The 17,274-nt window shown below is 61.3% G+C and overlaps 1 protein-coding gene across 1 annotated transcript in view; it reads right to left on the bottom strand.

Annotated features, from left to right (window-relative positions):
• Positions 1-5,111: 5,111 nt before the first annotated feature.
• CCDC187 (coiled-coil domain containing 187) overlaps positions 5,112-17,274 on the bottom strand; it is a 46,796-nt gene continuing 34,633 nt past the window's right edge. Inside the window, 7 exon segments of the mRNA XM_070380084.1 lie at positions 5,112-10,173; positions 10,431-10,507; positions 11,017-11,135; positions 11,473-11,612; positions 13,158-13,233; positions 13,417-13,505; positions 15,420-15,583. Coding sequence (XP_070236185.1) covers positions 8,321-10,173; positions 10,431-10,507; positions 11,017-11,135; positions 11,473-11,612; positions 13,158-13,233; positions 13,417-13,505; positions 15,420-15,583 — 2,518 coding nt within the window. The 3' untranslated portion in view covers positions 5,112-8,320.

Genomic DNA, 17,274 nt, shown 5'->3' with positions numbered 1-17,274 from the left:
CTCCGAGACACAGGCTCCGCCCCCCTCGCGCCCCCGCCCCCACCCTCACGGGCTGCTAAGACACCTCTCAAACCGCCCGTCGCCCCACCCCGTTCCGGGTTAGGGTCGCCAGATTTAGCAAATGAAGGTACAGGAAGCACTGTTAAATGTGAATTTCAGATAAGCAGCGAGGTGTTTTTAAGTCTAAATATGTATCATACCTGGAATGCAAATTTAATGAGACTCATTTAGACTAAAAACGCTTCGCTGTTCAACTGAAATTCACATTTTACTGGGCTTCCTGTGTTAAATCTGGCAACCCTACCTGGGGCTTCGGAGGATCTGCAACCCTGACCTTGTTTTTTTTAATCTGAGATTTTTGACTCTTGGAAAACTTGCAAAACTTACCGCACAAACCCCGTGGATGTGTTACAGAGCTAAACTTGAGAACCTTCACGACTGATTGCCCTGCAAACCTAGGAAAGAAAGCTTCCTATGATTTGTTTGCTTAATTTAACGCGAGACCTGTTTTTTCTATTGCTATTCCTAATTGTTTTGTGCATATCAGATTTTCTCTGAACTGTGTGACCGAAAACAGAAAAGAAAGGAAGTGGACCACAGAACGGACATGAGTCAGCATCCGTCCTCTGTGGGCCTGGAAGTTCAGATTCCCACGTTCCAGGCCACCTCGCTATCACAGGGGATCGACAGTTACATACGCAAATGATACGATTTGAACACAAGCTACTTGATAGCCAAGCAGTCACCCCTCTGCTCTTTGCATTGTGGGATGGTGTGTAAGATTTTGTCTGAAAAGGGTTTTGTTGTTTATGTTTCGAAGGTTAGAAAACCCTGGTTAAGGGGATCCAAACTAGAGCCCCCTGGTGCAGACACGTGTGCCCCCTCCTCATTCATTCTTCACTAACACTTGCTGGGCTTCTGCTACATCCCAAGCCCTGGATACAAAGCCAAGCCCAAGTGTCACTTGGCCGGGAGAAAGACCCAAAACAAACAAGCCTGTGAGGTGGAGATAAGTGCTATAAAGAGCAGTCGAGTAGGGTGGAGCTGCTGTATACAGGGGGTCAGGAAGTCCTCCCAGAGAGGGAGACTGCGGGTGAGAGGTAAGAAGAGAGGTAAGCAGCCCAGGCAGAGGACTGCACGTGCAAAGGCCCTGAGGCAGAAGGGGCGCGTGTGCTGGAAGGACAGCAAGTGGAGCGGGGCATGGAGCTGGAGAAGCAGCTGAGAGCAGGACCCCACAAGGCCTCCCTAGAGGAGGGCCCTGGCCCCGAGTGCGAAGGTGGTCGAGGGAGGGTTTTGAGCAGGGTCGTGTGGTCTGCCTTTCTGACCGCCGGCTAGAAGGGGCGGGAGGGGGCGCCCCCGAGAGGCTGCCACAGCCCTCCGAGAGATGGCGGGGCTCCCCCGAGACGGGGGTGGCGGTGCTGGTGAGAAGGGCGGGACTTAGCGTGTGTGTAAAGGTGGGACAGGCGTGTGACGGGAGGTCGCATCTGCTGCAGGGCTTGTGCAGCCGCCCTCGCTGAGATGAGAGGCTGCAGGGGAGGCGCTGGGAGGGCAATGCAGGGCTGAGAGTGGAGGCCAGGGTGCACCTGGACCTGCTGAGTTCCGCAGACCTTGGCACCATCTGCAGCTGGCACCAGGCCACTGGTTGGCTGTGTGAGTATGGGGCTCAGACGGTAAGTGAGGACTGGAGAAGGCTGGCCACACACTGAGCCCCGGGCCTCCAGATGCAGGGCTGAGGTGAGGAGGGAGCGGGAAGGAGCAGCAGAGAGGTGGGAGGGCAGTGGGAGAAGGAAGGACACGTAGAGATCAAGACCGAGAATCCAGGATGGGATGGACGCGGTGAGTGGGCCTGGTCTGGGTCAAGGGTGGTTGGCTCCCTGGCGGCCCAGGCTTCTTTTTCCCTGTCCTCCCTCCCAACCACTGACCACAGGCATGACCACAAGCCACATGGTGATTATCGGGCAGATAGACCAGGATTGGTCACACGGTTGGTAAAGGCGGTCAAGGCTGGGATGTCGGGAGGGAGTCTAAGCTCACCTGCACACCTGCTTCCCTCTGCAGGAGGGGCTTAGCTTCTGAACACCTCGTCCGTCTGCTCAGGCTGCTGTAAGAGAACACCGCAGGCCAGGCGGCTTAAACCACAGACGGGCATCTATTAATATCTCTCACAGGCTGGACATCCAAGATCAGGGGCGGGCATGGTCAGTTTTTTGTGAAGACTCAATTCCTGGCTTGCAGATGGCCAGCCGCTTCTCGCCTGTGCTCACCTGGCCCTTCCTCTGTGCTGCATGTGGAGAGAAGGGGTCTCCACGGTCTCATCTCATAAGGTCACTGACCCCATCGTGAGGGCCCTACCCTCGTGACCCCATCAAACCCTGATGGCCTCCTGAAGGTACCTCCTAACGCCATCCCGTCGGGATTAGGACTTTGTGGGGTGGAGGGGGGGACACAGTTCAGGCCCTGCTGTTGTTCAGTCGCTAAGTCTTGTCTGACTCTGCGACCCCATGGACCGCAGCACGCTAGGCTTCCCTGTCCTTCACAATCTCCCGGAGTTTGCTCAAACTCACGTCCATTACGTCGATGATGCCATCCAGTTCAGGCCTTAGCAGACACTCCAAGTCCCCTGGAAGGACTGTGACCCTTCCCAGCCCCAGGTGTAATCCCACTGTCACTCCCAGCTCTTCCTCTAGGGCTCTTGTGTCCCCCGTCCAGGTGCTGAGGAGGGTGAGGGAACATCTCTGGGACCCTGGCTCTCTGGGGCAGCCAGTGGGCATATGTGCTGGCTTAGCCCAGCACTGGGAGGCTGACCTTGAAAACAACACCCCAGTGTCTCCAATCCTCAGCACGCAATTGGTTTAATGAAAAGTTCTTAGGAAAAGCATGCCTCGGTTACGAAATGCAGCCACAGCCTCACGCAGAAGCATTCAGACGAGGTGGTGGGCTGTGTCTGAGAACCGGCTTCCACGGGTTGCTGCTGCTGCTAAGTCAATTCAGTCATGTCCGACTCTGTGCGACCCCATAGACATAGGCAGTCCACCAGGCTTCCCCGTCCCTGGGATTCTCCAGGCAAGAACACTGGAGTGGGTTGCCATTTCCTTCTCCAATGCGTGAAAGTGAAAAGTGAAAGTGAAGTTGTTCAGTCGTGTCCGACTCTTCGCAACCCCATGGACTGCAGCCTACCAGGCTCCTCCGTCCTTGGGATTTTCTAGGCAAAAGTACTGGAGTGGGGTGCCATTGCCTTCTCCGTCCATGGGTTAGCCAGGCCCCACTTCCCCGCTTGAAGCCGGGTGCCCCCACCCCATACCCTCCTCAATGTGCCCCTCCTCCCGGCGGGAGAGGTGCCTGCTCTCGGGACACTGAGACCCACCTGGCATATTGTCTGTGCTGCCAGGCGGTCGGCAGGTACCAGAGGAAATTCTCAGGTTTGTGAGATGGATGCTGACTTCAAAGGGAGTAAAATGTCGAGAAGTTTTGCATCTTAGAGCTGATGAAGTGAGGTGTTGGTATTCCTGTTTACGGGGCTTCCCAGGTGGCGCTAGTGGTAAAGAACCCACCTGTCAACGCCAGGGAGGTAAGAGACATGGGTTTGATCCCTGGGTCGTGGAGATGCCGTGAAGGAGGGCATGGCCACCCACTCCAGTATTCTTGCCTGGAGAATCTCACAGACAGAGGAGCCTGGCGGACCACAGTCTATGGGGTCGCAGAGTCGGACACGACTGAAGTGACTTAGCACGCACGCACATTCTGTTCATGGAGAGGAAATCTGGGAAGTCGGAGGCCCAGAGCAGTGGTTGAGGACCCATGGAGTGTATGTGGCAGAGGCACCCTCCAACCCCGGTGCCTCCAACACCTGCGAGGGGCTCTTCTGATGCCCCTGACCGGGACACAGGCAGAACTCTCATCCCTCCGCCCGAGTCTCCCCCATGGTAGTCGTCCCGGTCAGGCCGGCTGGTGTCCAGCTGGGTGGCTGTGAGCCCTGGAGGTCAGGGCTGACTGTTCCTTTTCCGAGCCCCCCCTCACGGGGCAGGTTCTGCACAAGGTTGGGGGACGAAGGGACAGGCGAACTCCACCTGCAGCCCGGCCCCGGAGTGGGTGCCGCCTCCACACGCCTCAGCTGGCATCTGGTTTCAGGCTCAGCTGGTTGAGGACACGAGCCGTTCTCCAGCAAATTTACAGGAGGATTATTCCTGAGTGCTTGCCACGTGCCAGGGACGGAGCCTGGCTGGGACAGGCCTCTGTGTTCTCACGATGACGCCGTGAAGAGGGCAGGGACTGTAGTCATGGAGGCGCGGGGGTGGGCGTCCCCGCCACACGCCCAGGGACAGATGGAGCTGGCCCCAGCATTGTTAAATGTCCACGTCGCCACCTGAATGGACACGGCCGAGGGGAAGCCCCTTAATCTGTCAGGTGAGCGGCAGGACAGGTTGGGGGGCCCAGGGAGCCCCCGAGGGAGGCTGGGGTGCCGGGTGCATGTATGATTCTGCTCTGCCCCTGAGCCTGCAGCCACGTGTTGCAAACACTTCTACTCCTCGCTGTGCTTGGCGGGCGTTAAGAGACGGGGCTGGGGGCAAGGGGGCCGCTGGGTGGGGCCCAAGGCAGAGGAGCAGGCTGGCAGTTGACAGCTGGAGTGGGGTGGGCGGCTAGGACATGGGACTGGGGACAGACGTGGGACTTGCAGACCCTCTGGGACCTCTTGCTGCAGGGGAGCCAGTGTTAAGATGCGGCTGGTCGAGCAGTCACAGGATGGCCTTGTCCCTCAGCTGCAGGCGAACCTGACCCGGTGGCCCCAGCTCCCTCGGAAGGCCAGCGTGCTCACCTCCCACCCTGAGGGCCAGGTGCCCCTGAACCATTTAACAGGACCTGTGTGCTCCTGCAGGCGTGTGGCCTGCCCCAGCTGGCTGCCATGGCCTTCGTCTGTATTTTATGATGTGGCTGTTAGGGCTGCACAGGGCCAGGCATCAGAAGTACTCGTAAAGCTCGTCTGGTGATTGGAATTTAAGGCGCTGGGGGTGAGGTCTTGGGCGTTTGACGCAGGAGGGGACGTCTGAGCGGGGAGGCTGATGGAGACAGATCATGGGAAAATTCCGTGCGGGGTTTAACTGAGAAATAATCATTTTCTATGAAAGATAATGACTTCTCTGGAGGCTGGTATCAAGATTTATTGGCCCAAGAGGCTACAGGGATTGGAGCCAAGGCGAGCACGGTGAGACCTTGAAGGGAGCAATCTTGAAATTGAAGTCTTGCTTCGGGTCAATATATCTGAACGCCACAGCCCTCAGCTCCACACACGTAACGTCAGCGGAGATTAAGCGTGTCCGACAGCTTTGGTGGACAGTCTTCCTCCTCTGGCCGGTCACTGGATAACCCCAAGCTCCCTAGATCCAGCCGTCATGGGAAGGAGAAGGCCAGGGTCTTCATACAAGTCCTCCTTGACCAGACTCCCTCCAAGGGTGAGGGGCCACAGGGCCACAAAGTGACTCCAGACACACGCGCCTGCTGGGCACCCAGGGGGCCCCGAGTCCAGCTGCGGGCATGGCCGTGTCTGGTGCTCAGCTACCAGCCCCCACCCGTAGCAGCCAGACCCAAGACTATTGAATCTGAGGCAAATCTGCCGGGTTTCGATGTGGGAGATTTATGACCGAACGTGATGTGTGTAAAATACATAATTCCTCTCACACGGCCTCGTAAATCCAAAAGGGTCAGCAATAGAGAAAAAAAATAAAAAATCACAGACTAATTTGTTCAGAAAACTAGGGGGAAATCAATAAGAAAGCTGTAGCTCAAAATTTGTTCTGAAATTGCGTACATGGAGAATGCACACGTTTTCCCCCCAGTGGACCCAAACCTCTCCTGTGCGCTCAGGCGGGCTTGGGGACATCGGGCGTCGCATCAACATGGATTGTCGTGACTGCTGCTCCCCGGGACCGTGATCCTGTCCTGCGTGAGCTGGTGTGTGATGCTGGCTGGGCTGGTGAGGCGGGCCCTCAGAGTGGCTGCCCCAGAGGCTGGAGCCTGGTGACGACGGTAGGCGGTTCCTGCCTTGGCCTGCAGGGCTCCCCAGGGTCTGAGAGGCAGCACTGGGGGCTTTGCCAGGCCAGCTTTGGAGACGCCGCCCACTCTCATCGACAAGTGCTGGGAAGTCTGGGTCTCTCCCCCCGGGTCCTATAAATGCTAAGTGAATGAGTTCCCCGCACTGCAGTGAGGGCTGCAGGAGACGGGCTCCTGTCACTCTGACCTGACAGCCGACCTCCCAGGGTCTCATGGAGGTCATATCCTGGACCAGCACCAGGACGTCGATGTCCCTTAGGCCAACATGCCGACAACTGCTTGATTCTGGACTCCCTGTCCAGCAGATATTTTCCAGTTTGAGAACTGGAAATGGCTGGGTGGATGCTCTAGTTGATGCAGGCAGACGATCGATAGGTGCTATAAATGACAGATGAGGGACAGACAATAAATAGACGACAGTAGACACGTGATGTGTGCGCTCAGTCACGCCGGACTCTCTGTGACCCCATGGACTGTAGCTTGGCAGGCTCCTCTGACCGTGGGATTTCTCAGGAGGAATGCTGGAGTGGGTTGCCACATCCTTCTCCAGGGGATCTTCCAGGGGTTGAACCGGGGTCTCCCGCGTCTCCTGCAGTGGCTGGCAGATTCTTTACCACCTGGGAAGCCCATACGGATAACTGATGGCCGGTTTAGATGACAGACGGGGAGAGAGCCTGCTGTAGGACATGGAGAGTGACTTCTGAGAGATTGAGCACAGCGTAAGTGAGCCTTAAGTCAAGAAATCCTAACCACGTCACAAGTTTAGAAGCTGACGTGAAAGCTGGTTCCTTTTATTTGTTTTAATTTTAGACCACGCTGTGTGACATGTGGGATCTTAGTCCCCCGACCAAGGATTGAACCCACACCCCCACCCAACCCCCCGTAGTGGAGGTGCAGAGCCCTAACCACTGGACCACCAGGGACGTCCCTGCTTCCTTTTATGAAAGAGCTGATTGTTGGGCTCATTGAAAAGCTACTTCTCCTCCAAGTGCTCAGATGATAATTCAGGAGAGAAAGACTGACAATATTGAAATGAAACAGCCCCACGCGGACAGACAGGGACAGAGCAGGGGCGCTGAGAAGACACCGTGTTGGTTCCCAGTGAATTCCCTGGAGCACAAGCTCAGAGGCGCTCTCGCATTAGAACCAACGGACACACACACACACACACGCGCGCGCGCACACGCACGATGCAGCCTTCTGCTCCTTCTGGGGAAGGTGGGGCGCAGGCCCTCACTGTGGGTGCAGAAAACGCTCTGAAACTGGCGACAGGATGCGGGGGGCGGGCTGAACCTGCCTGTGCCCTGGCGACGGTGGTGCTTCCGCAGGGCTCTGGGGGAGGAGGGGGCCCCAGGGACCCCTCAGAGCCCATCAGCGGCTCGTGGGGTGGCTGCTGCGGGGAGAGGTCAGTGCTGCAGTGGCCTGACCCTGAAGGTCAGCTGCCCTGGTCTCACCCCGAGGTGGTCCCTGCCCAGTCTACTGAGACCCGTGTCCCTGCGGGCCTGCGCCCGGCTGTCTCACCCAGTCTCAGCCTCTCCCCACTTCCTTCCCACGGGAACCCCTCTTCATGCTTGACTCAGCATCAACTTCCTGGACGCCCACCTGAGTCTGGTGCTGAGGGGGACAGGTGCTCTCGTAAGGGGATGCCTGCGAGGCCGTCCCTGCAGGCGCCCACACGCCGCCGCCTCTGGAACCCACCAGGGCCCTGCCGCGTCCAGGAGAGCCAGTTCGACAGCCAGCCTGGCAAGGGGCTCTCATTTCTTCTGGGAGGCGTCCTGCACACCCTCGGGGAGGCGGGGATCCACTCCAGCCCAGAGGCCGGGTGGAGGGTCACCTGGCTGCAGGCGAAATCACCTTCTCCCCGAGCTGCCGCCTCCTAATCTGCACGAGGGGACGCACACTGACCTCCCAGCCTGGAGTCGCCAGCTGGATGTCATGGAGGCGCCGGGTTTACCCTTCAGAAATCAGAGGCAGGCAAACATCCCCGCCGAAGGTTTCCCAGCGAGGCAAATCCGAGAGGGCGCGTCAGCGCAGACGCAACCCCCAGCCTCAGCATCTGGCCTCCCCGACCCCACAAAGCCGCACTCTCCTCTTGGCCTCTCCTGAGGCCCCCGGCACGCCCACACACACACACACACACGCTCACGCACAGCCACGTGGCGACGTGTCCGGGGCCTTGCTGTGTCTAGGAGGCCTCGTTCGACAGCCAGCCAGGCAGGGGGCTCTCACAGACAGCGTCTGTGTCCCCACAGCCCCCCACCACCGCCCCGTCTTCTCAGAAGTCCAGGCTTTCCCACGACCGCCCAGTGGCCGCCGTGTGAGCCCGTGTGACCCGGCTGGCCCCCGCGGGCCCCTCTGTCACCAGGCTGCCTGCTGGGGCTGCCTCCGAGAGCACGGCCAGGGTGTCCCTCAGGATCCTGCTGCTGAGCTGGGCGGACAGCAGGTCCACCACCTCAGCTCTCTCCACGCCCTGGAGGGCAGTGCGCGGTCCTGCGCCCAGAGCCGGAGCAGGGTCCCCCTGCCCGGAGCCAGGCAGCCCTGGGTCCCCAGCCACCAGACTCCCCACAGATGCACAGGCCACTCTGGACAGGGTCAGGGGTTGTGCTGACAGCACTGGGAGCTGCCCCAGGGCATCCCCTGCTCCCCCACACCAGGGAGACCCCAAGCTGACCGGTTCAGACAAGTGGCTGTCCGTGGCCTGGTCCCTCCCAACAGAACCTGATTCACCCAATTCTCCCCCAAGGCTTCTGCCCTGTCCCACCACCCCAAGGCAGAGCCCAGCCTCCTCCTGGGGCCCCAGGGACGGTGATTCAGACAGACTCTCCCCAGACAGGGAGGACCACTCTCCCATAATGAGGGAGGCAACTTCCCCTGGGGAGTCCAGCAAGCCCCCAGGACACATGGCATCTTCGGGCGGGGTGGGGAAGTCTTCTGAGTGGGGGCTGGCAGGGTCGGCCTCCCCGTCCGCTGGGAGGATGGGAGGCAGAGGAGGGAGGCGAGAGTCCCTCTGGGTGGAGGATGGGAGGTCGAAGCTGCTGTAGGACAGCGCCTCGTCCACCGGGGATAGGATCTCAGGCAAGACACCGCCGGCCAGAGAAGTGCAGGCTTCCTCCAGGACAGGGGGCACTCTGCTCCCCCCGCGCCCAGGGGCCCGGCTCTCAGCTGTCTGGGCTGCCTGCCCACCCAGGTTCCCAGGAGGAGCCCCTGGCATCAAGAGGACCTCAGGCTCAGAGGAGGTCTGTAGAGGTTTCCCATCAGTGGAAGGACTCGGGTGAGTGCCCCAGGGCCCCTCTGGGCAGCCACCTGAGGCCTGCGGAGGCCCCGTCTCTCCTCTTTTGCGAAACTCAGAGGCCGAGGTCCCGGAGGGGAAGGAAAGGGTCAGGTGGAAATCACCTGAGGAAGAGGTTTGGGATGGGAGCCTCGCTCCTGCAGCCTCCCGGGACCTCCGCTGGGCTTTTCCTGTGTCTGATCCACTGGTCGGGCTCCCACTGGTTCCAGAATCTTCCCGCCCCTCCCCTGGGCCCAGGAAGGGAGGCAGGGCAAGGGGCACCCCAGCCTGTTCCAAGTGGGATGTGCGTCCTGCGGGCGAGCAGTGCTCTGGGGCTGGCCCGGCACCAGCGCCAGGGTCCCGCTGGGCTCTCCCGGCCCCAGACCTCGCTGGACAGCTCGGACTGCTCTGACCTCAACCACAGAGACTGGGCAACGGGGAGACCTCCTGCCGGAGCCAGGCCACCTGCCCCAGTGCCAGAGCCGTGCCCGGAAAGGGCCTCGGTACCCTCCAGCCCCTCCCAGGTCTCCGGCCCTCCGCCCTGGTGGAACCCCCAGGAGTCTGGAGCAGGGAGCCCCCCAGCCCAGCTGAGATCTGTGTCCACAGTGTCCCCGGCTTCCTATCCGAGAGGGAGGTGGGGCTCTCGGAAAGCTGGACCAGGATGGCGGATGCTTTCTGAAACTCCTGGAGAGAAGGGCAGGACGGGAGGCTCCCCGAGGAGGCGGCTGTGGACGGTGGAGAAGACGGCCCTGAGCAGGCGCTGGGGGTGGACTCAGGCTCGGAGCCCAGGTCCCACAGAGCCACGAGCTGGGCCGGGGGGCCGCCCTCGTGCGGGGCTGGGGGTGCCGCCATCTCAGCTGCTGCAGAGAAAGGAGAGTTTAGGGACAATGTCACCACCTCTACGCTGAGGACGTTCCACCAACCCTGGGAAGGATACAACCCACATCCCACGGCCCCCAAGCCGAAGGATCAAAAGCAGAAGACCCTAGGCGGAGACAGAATGCCCAGGCGGTGGGGAGGGCAGGGGCTGTGGGAGTGGGCTGGCTCTGACTGGAAAACTGGTCCATTACCTGGGCCTCACGCAAGGGGGGGGCCCTTGAAGGGGTGGGAGCATCACCTGGAGACATGGTCAGCGGGGCAGCTTCTGGGCAGGAGAAAGGGGCGTGGGGGTTCTCCTGCTGACAGGTCTCTACCCTGCAAACAGCGTGAAGTCTTAGGGTGCCCCCAGAGGGAGCCCCATCTTCCAACCTTCCCCCTCAGGCCCAGAGTCTCCGCAGGGGGCCTTCAGCCACCGCGGATGCTTAAAACACCTTCCTGCCAGCTGTCTGTCCCCCAGGGGAAGAGGCCAGCACTCCCCCAGCAAGGTCTGTCTTCAGGGGCTTCTGGCCTCAGTGCCCCCTGGATCAGGCAGCTGGGAGTCACCATCGGAGAGACCCAGAGGCAGCACTCCCTCGAGGAACCCCCACAGCTGCCCCACCCCGTATCCTGGGCCGACATACCAGGGGGTGTCTTTGTTTCCTAAGATGGGGGTCAGACTCAAGAGGGCATGTGGGTGGGCTGGGGCGCATGGAGGCCCCCGCCCAGCATGAAGGGCACCAGGAGCAGGTGAGTGTCTCCCAGCAAGAGGGCAGGATGCTCTGGCCAAACTGTCTCCAGGCCCCAGGGTGCCCCCCCAGCCCGAGCCACCCTCCAGGACCCCACACCTCTGCTCTCCTGAGCAGCTCTGAGCAGCCTCCATCGCCGCAGGCCCCTCCGCAGAGCTGCTGGCAAAGTCCAGCCCCGGTTCCGGCCCTGCCAGACGCCCGCCGCCTTCAGCCACCTGCTGGAAACAGTTTGGAGAAACGCCACGGTCAGGGTGGGGCCGCCTCTGCTCGACCTCAGGCTGTGTCCCTTAGCTGTGGACAGAGCCCCTGTGTTCTTGTGACCACAGTAAGGAACAAAGGCCATCCCCCGAAGAGGGCCACGAAGATCCACCCATCAGATATCCCTCCTCCCAGTGGGCTCTGAAGACCTGTCAGCAGACGAGATATCCCCGAGAAAGCTCAGAGGTCCCACCCATCAACAGCTTGTGTCCGATGGACGAGGGGTCCCCGCACCAAAGCCACGCAGGAGGGCCCCCGCCCAGCCCGCAGACAGCACAGGGCCAGGCCCAGACTCACATGGGCTTCCTGGGGGCTGTGGGGAGGCCCTGCGCTCAGGGAGGGTTGACTCTGGCCTTGGAAGCTTGATGCTAGGCTTCCTGTCAGAGCCTGGGCCTTTTCCTCTGTTGGCCGGGGGCTGGGGCTGGTCTGGGGGTCTCCTAGGGAGCACGGAGACCATCAGCATTACGGGCACAGAAGGCAGAGGACACAGCGGGCACAGGGTCCCAGAACGCCGAAGCCCCGTGCAAACAGCCTTAGCGTCCCAAACAGCCACCACACCTGCTTGTGTTCGGTTAGAGTGAGAACAGAAAAATACATGGTTAGCTACTCCTAAAATTACCCTCTTGTTGGATAGTTACGGATGTGAAGACTCAGAAAGAACTTTAGAGACAGCGTTTACAATGTAGATTTTAAAGCCCTCTTTATGGTGGTTTTGGGTGGAGCTTGCAGACCGTCTGCCCAGCTGCTCTTTTCCTCGTCCACTCTTTGGGGGCTGGGCCGGCGGGGAGAGAGGAGGTGTGGAATGTGTCAAGGTCACCACCGCACAGCTGCAAGGTCGGCAAAGTGGGGACGGGGTGCTGCAGTGGCGTCTCTGCCAAGAAGTCCCAGGGAATTACCATCTTCCTACACGTTCACTCCACGCTGGGACCCGGCAGGGACAGCAAGGCCCGGGGATCCATGTCGGTCCCAAAGCCACAGGCCCGAGGGGACCAGAGCTCTTTGGCTGAAGCTTAGATGTGTGGAAGCTCCACCGACGGGAACGCCTCCCTTTTGTCCGTGGGATTTCCCAGGCTCCTCTGCCCGTGGGATTTCCCAGGCAAGAACACTGGAGTGGGTTGCCATTTCCTTCTCCAGGGGATCTTCCCGACCCAGGGATTAAACTTGCGTCTCCTCTTGGCAGGTGGATTCTTCACCACTGAGCCTCCGGGAAGCCACAAGGGCAAGGTGCTGTGTGGGTTGAGCTGAAGGACTGTGATGGGGCATCACCCAGGGAGCCTGGGCAGGCTCAGTGCCAGGTCAGACAGAGTCAGCGCCAGCCCTGGACCCCCGCCACGAGCTCTCCAGGCAGTCCAATGCCCCAGAGTGGTTCCATCCCCCTTCCATCCGCCCTGATCTGTCCTGAGGACGCTCTCCCAGGCCAGACCACAGGGAGCCCCCTACACACACTGGCTGGTCTAAACAACATCTGCTGCTCCCGAGGGTGGCTATTGAGAGGGGCTTCTGAGCCTGAGGCATGGACTCAGGCCTGAAAGGAGAGTTCCGAGGTGGCACCCAGGCATTGAGACAAGGCAGGGCCCCAGGGCACCCCCCTCTGGGCTGTCCAGCCTGCTGTCCCCAACACACCATTGGGGCTCCCCAGAGCCATGAATGAGTCTGCTCCACCCTGGAAATTGGTGCGTGCAAAAAGCTCTCTTTAGCTAAGAAGACACTTCCGGCACGCCGGTTCCCACGTCACTAAAGGTCTGTACCAGATAAACCAAGTTGGGACTACAACAAGCAGAGCAGGCTAGAGCTTCCCCTTTCAGCAGGAAAGGGGCCATGCCGCCCCAAGAAGCGTAGAGCGGGGGTGTCTCCCACCTGTGCCAGGCTTCGAGTGGTCTCCCCCAGGCCTCCCTGTCCTTGTCTGGGGGCTGGCACCGCCTTGTGGGGGACACACCGAGTTGGGGGAGCTTCTGGCAAGTCTCACGCAAGGGAGGACTTACCCGGAGGCGGCTCCTTCACCGGCAGGAACCAGATCTGAGCAGCAGGGAGGCTCCCCTCCATGTCGCCCGCCTGTGTCTACACGGGGGGACAGGAGACAGCCATTCCGCAGGAGCCACCTGCAGGGAGGGCGCTGAGGACCACCCATCAGGACAGGAACTGAGCCCGGGGCCCCACCAAGATCAGGTGCAGGTGGGAAGAACAGGGGCGGTCCCCCCAAGTGGGCAAAGAGGTGAAAGGGCTTTCTGGGGGGTTGCATACAGGAAAGGCTGGGCCTGGTGGCCGTCCTGTGTCCAGGGAGGTCGCCTGCAGAAGGCCCGGCAGAGGGACACCAGGCTGCCCCCTTGGCTCTAAAAGACATACAAACCCATACACTGTGGCTTCCACCGGCCTCAGGCAGGGCCCTCCAGAGCTAGGGGAGCCCAAGAACCTGAGGAGAGCCCTCAGCGCTTGAGGGAACCCCCAAGAACTTGGAGAGAGCCCTCAGTACTCAAGGGGAGCCCCAAGAACTTGGGGAGAGCCCTCAGTACTCAAGGGGAGTCCCCAGAACCTGGGGAGAGCCCTCAGTACTCAAGAGGAGCCCCAAGAACTTAGGGAGAGCCCTCAGTACTCAAGGGGAGTCCCCAGAACCTGGGGAGAGCCCTCAGTACTCAAGAGGAGCCCCAAGAACTTAGGGAGAGCCCTCAGTACTCAAGGGGAGTCCCCAGAACCTGGGGAGAGCCCTCAGTACTCAAGGGGAACCTCCAGAACCTAGGGAGAGCCCTCAGTACTTGAGGAGACCCCCAAGAACTTGGGGAGAGCTCTCAGTACTCAAGGGGACCCCCAAGAACCTGGGGAGAGCTCTCAGTGCTCGAGGGGACCTCCAAGAACTTGGGGAGAGCCATCAGTACTTGAGGGGAGCCCCAGAACCTGTAGAGAACCCTCCAGAGTGTGGGGGAGCCCCCAGACCTGCAGAGCAAGCAGAGCTGGTCTCCGAGGAAGGGTCTCACAGATGCTCCAGTCCTCCTGCCCCTCCGTCTTCAGAGACCAGTCCCACAAACGCCCAGGCCCCACTGTTCCCCTGGGGCCCCAGTGCCACGCTCCTAGCCCCTCCTCGCCTTCTTCTCCTTCACTTGCCCAGCATGTCTCTTTGCACAGGCCCCTCAGCACTCCCCGTGCTTCCCAGACGGAGTTCCAGGGCACCCTGGGGTTCCGAGACATTCTCCAGGGTGACCCTGGGGGGCCGGAGGAGCTCAGTGAGCAGGGCCTCGGAGCCCCCCTGCATTCGCCCTCCATCCCCTCACCCCTTCTTGTCTGCTTATAGAACCTCCTCTGCATTAGCATCGCTGCCTGGAGAGTGCAGAGAAATCAGCAAGCAGGGCTTTTTAGGGGATGGGGTGGAGGGCAGGCTGTCCCTTTAAGAGGCAGGTCCAAGTCTTAACTCTCAGCGCCTGCAAACCCTTATGTGAAACTAGGGTCTTTGCAGATGCAGACAGGCCACAGCGAAGGAGGCCTGGAGGCCCCCGAAACTGGAAAAGATGGGGGATTTCAGGCTTGTGGCTTCCAGAACTGAGAGACAGGAAGTTTCTGTCCTTTTAAGCCACTGATGTTGGGTAATTTGTCAGGCCACAGGCCCCTCACTGCACAGAGGGGCTGGGGAGGAGCCGGTTGGGGCACCCTGCCAGGCGGGGGGCCACACCAGCTGCTCTAGGGGCTCCCCAGGGTGTCTGTGGGCTGGGGTGGGGTACAGCACGGGAGATGGGGACAGTCTGGGGGCACGTCCAGCTCCCTGTCTGCACAGGTCCCCTGCCTGGAGGCCTGAGTGATCCAAGAGCCTGCCCAGCCCTGAGCCCAGGGCCGGCCTGGAGGAGCCTTCCTCACACCCTTGGTGGAGGCAGCATCACAAACATCTAGACTCAGCCGGGCAGCGTGTCCTGGGGTGTCCTCGGGCAGGTCTGAGGTTCTGGGGACCAGCCTGGCGACCGTCCGTAGCCCGGCTGGCTGCTCTGAGTCGTCGCGTCATCAGGAGGAGGAGCGGCCAGTCTGCGTGGCCTTTCCCACCCCGGCCAGGCCCCGCCATCTGGAAGGGCAGCCCTCCTGAGTGCCCAGACTCAGGGACAGGGAGGCCGGGTCGCCCCCAGCACACAGCTCCAGCCAGGCCCAGCAGGACACACGTGTGTCTGACCCTGAGCCGGCCGCAAGCCCGAAGCGGGCATGAGTTGCCAGGGCCCCCGAGGGGGTGGCGTCTGTCCTCAGCTGCCACCACTGCCACCCCACCCGGTTACCTTGGCTCGTGCGGCCGTGGCTCTCTGGGGGTTGGCCTCTGGCATCAGGTCGGCCGGCCACTGCAGGTGCATCCTTGTCCCACGCCAGCGTCGGAGGACACGGGTGACCATCCGCAGCCGAAGCTGCTGGAGGGGGTGTCCCATCCTGCGGCTCGCTGAGCAGGCTGCAAGGCAGTGCAGGGTGGGGTGACTGCTCACCCGGCTGCCCTCCACTCCCAGGGGGCCAGCCCTGACCAGAACATTCCACCAGTGCAACACCACCTCACATCCAGGGGACAGCTGCGTGCAGTGGCCAAGCGGTCAGCACCGGGTGAAGGAAGACAGGCCCTGGCCCCTCCCTGCCCGGGCAGCTTCTCGAGCAGGACCTGCACCCCTAAACGGGGCCGCTGCTGGGGGTGGCGGGGGACGTGCGGGGAGGGGGACTCTGTCTATGCCCCTGTTCCCTCGGGACGTCTGTGTGGAGCCCGACCCCCCAGCCCGAGGGCAGCACTCAACGTGCCTGGGTCCCACCTGAGCTCCGGGCACACGGACGGCAGGAAAAGCACCCCCATCGCAGCCCCAAGGCAGGGGGCAGGGAACAGGACTGCCAGGCTTCCCGGTCCCGTCTGGGTTTGAGGTCATGCCCACGGGGAGCCTTGCTCTAGAACATTCTCCCGCTCTCAGGGGCAGCAGGGAGTTCCTTCTGTTCCCTTTCTTCCCAGGCACTCGCTGCGACTGGGCACAGCTTGCTGCTCCCCCAGGGCGGCCCTGAGCGTCCCCCTCCCCTGGATTGACACCCATGGGGGGGTGTGGGCTGGGGAGCGGGGTCAGAGGGCTGTCTTAGCCGAGAAACCGGTTCTCGGGCTTTTGAAGCAGGAGACATCTCGGGGGGCTAGAGCTCTGACCTGCGGGGCAAGAAGTAGCAGGCACCTGTCTGCACCAGTGTGTCCAGATGCAGGGCCCGGCCCACCCTAGAGCAAGGATGCAAAGGACGGGGAGGGGCTGTGCCCGGCCCAGAACCTGGCCGAACTGGCCAGAATGGAAGGCCCCGCCCCCTGCCTCCCTAAAGACATCCCGTCCCTCCCAGCCCTCCCCAGTACACATGGGTCTCAGCCCGGAGCCCCCAGCCAGGGCATCGAGGGCCCCCACAGGCCCCGGATCAGGGATGCGCCCTGGCCCTGAGCAGCTCAGCGCTCTGCTGAGCTTCTCTTGAGGGAAGGAAAGTACGAAGCGGTCCCTCCACGTGGCGGGACCCCCCAGGGAGGCTCCAGGCCTCTGAAGCCTCTCTCGCAGACACAGCTCTTCTCTGGCTTCTGACTTGCATCGCTGGTGTGATGAGGAGCCACGCGCCCCGCAAGGGCTCGATTCCAGGACGCACCCCCCACCCTCGGAGTGAGCAGCCAGCCCCAGCTCCATAAACAAATTCCTGGTACCAAGAGGGTCCGGTCAGCCAGGAGGCCTGTCAGAGGTTCCTGGGCTGGGCGATCAAGAGTCAGGTGAACCATAGATCAGCACGTGAAAAGCGCTCTCAGAGGGCCCAGAGTTGAGCTCGGGCCCGGGGCCGAGTGTGCGATGACCCCCTTTCCTGGGAGAGGCATGAAAATGTGCCCCGCTGCTGGAAGGGGCCGCTGGACAGCAGAGGCGCCCCCAAGGGCAGGCAGGGGTTCTGAGAAGGCCACTCTTGAGGGGCCAGCTGCTTCCCAGGGTTGGGGGTCACCTCTGCAGCCTCACCCCCAGGTTGCGGCTTTGGGTGGGAGGCGCTGAGGTTAGAGCCTCGCGGGCCGCCAGCCCTCGGGGGAGGAGCTGGGAGCTGGCTAGGAGGAAAGGGGGCCTCGTGGACTCTAAAGGGCCACTTGAATGAAGACAGAAGAGGAGG

The sequence above is a fragment of the Bos mutus genome, chromosome 11, assembly GCF_027580195.1.
Source record: "Bos mutus isolate GX-2022 chromosome 11, NWIPB_WYAK_1.1, whole genome shotgun sequence".
Lineage (NCBI taxonomy): Eukaryota > Metazoa > Chordata > Mammalia > Artiodactyla > Bovidae > Bos > Bos mutus.
The sequence above is the reverse complement of the archived record's forward strand: the minus strand, read 5'-3'. Positions and strand labels throughout refer to the sequence as shown.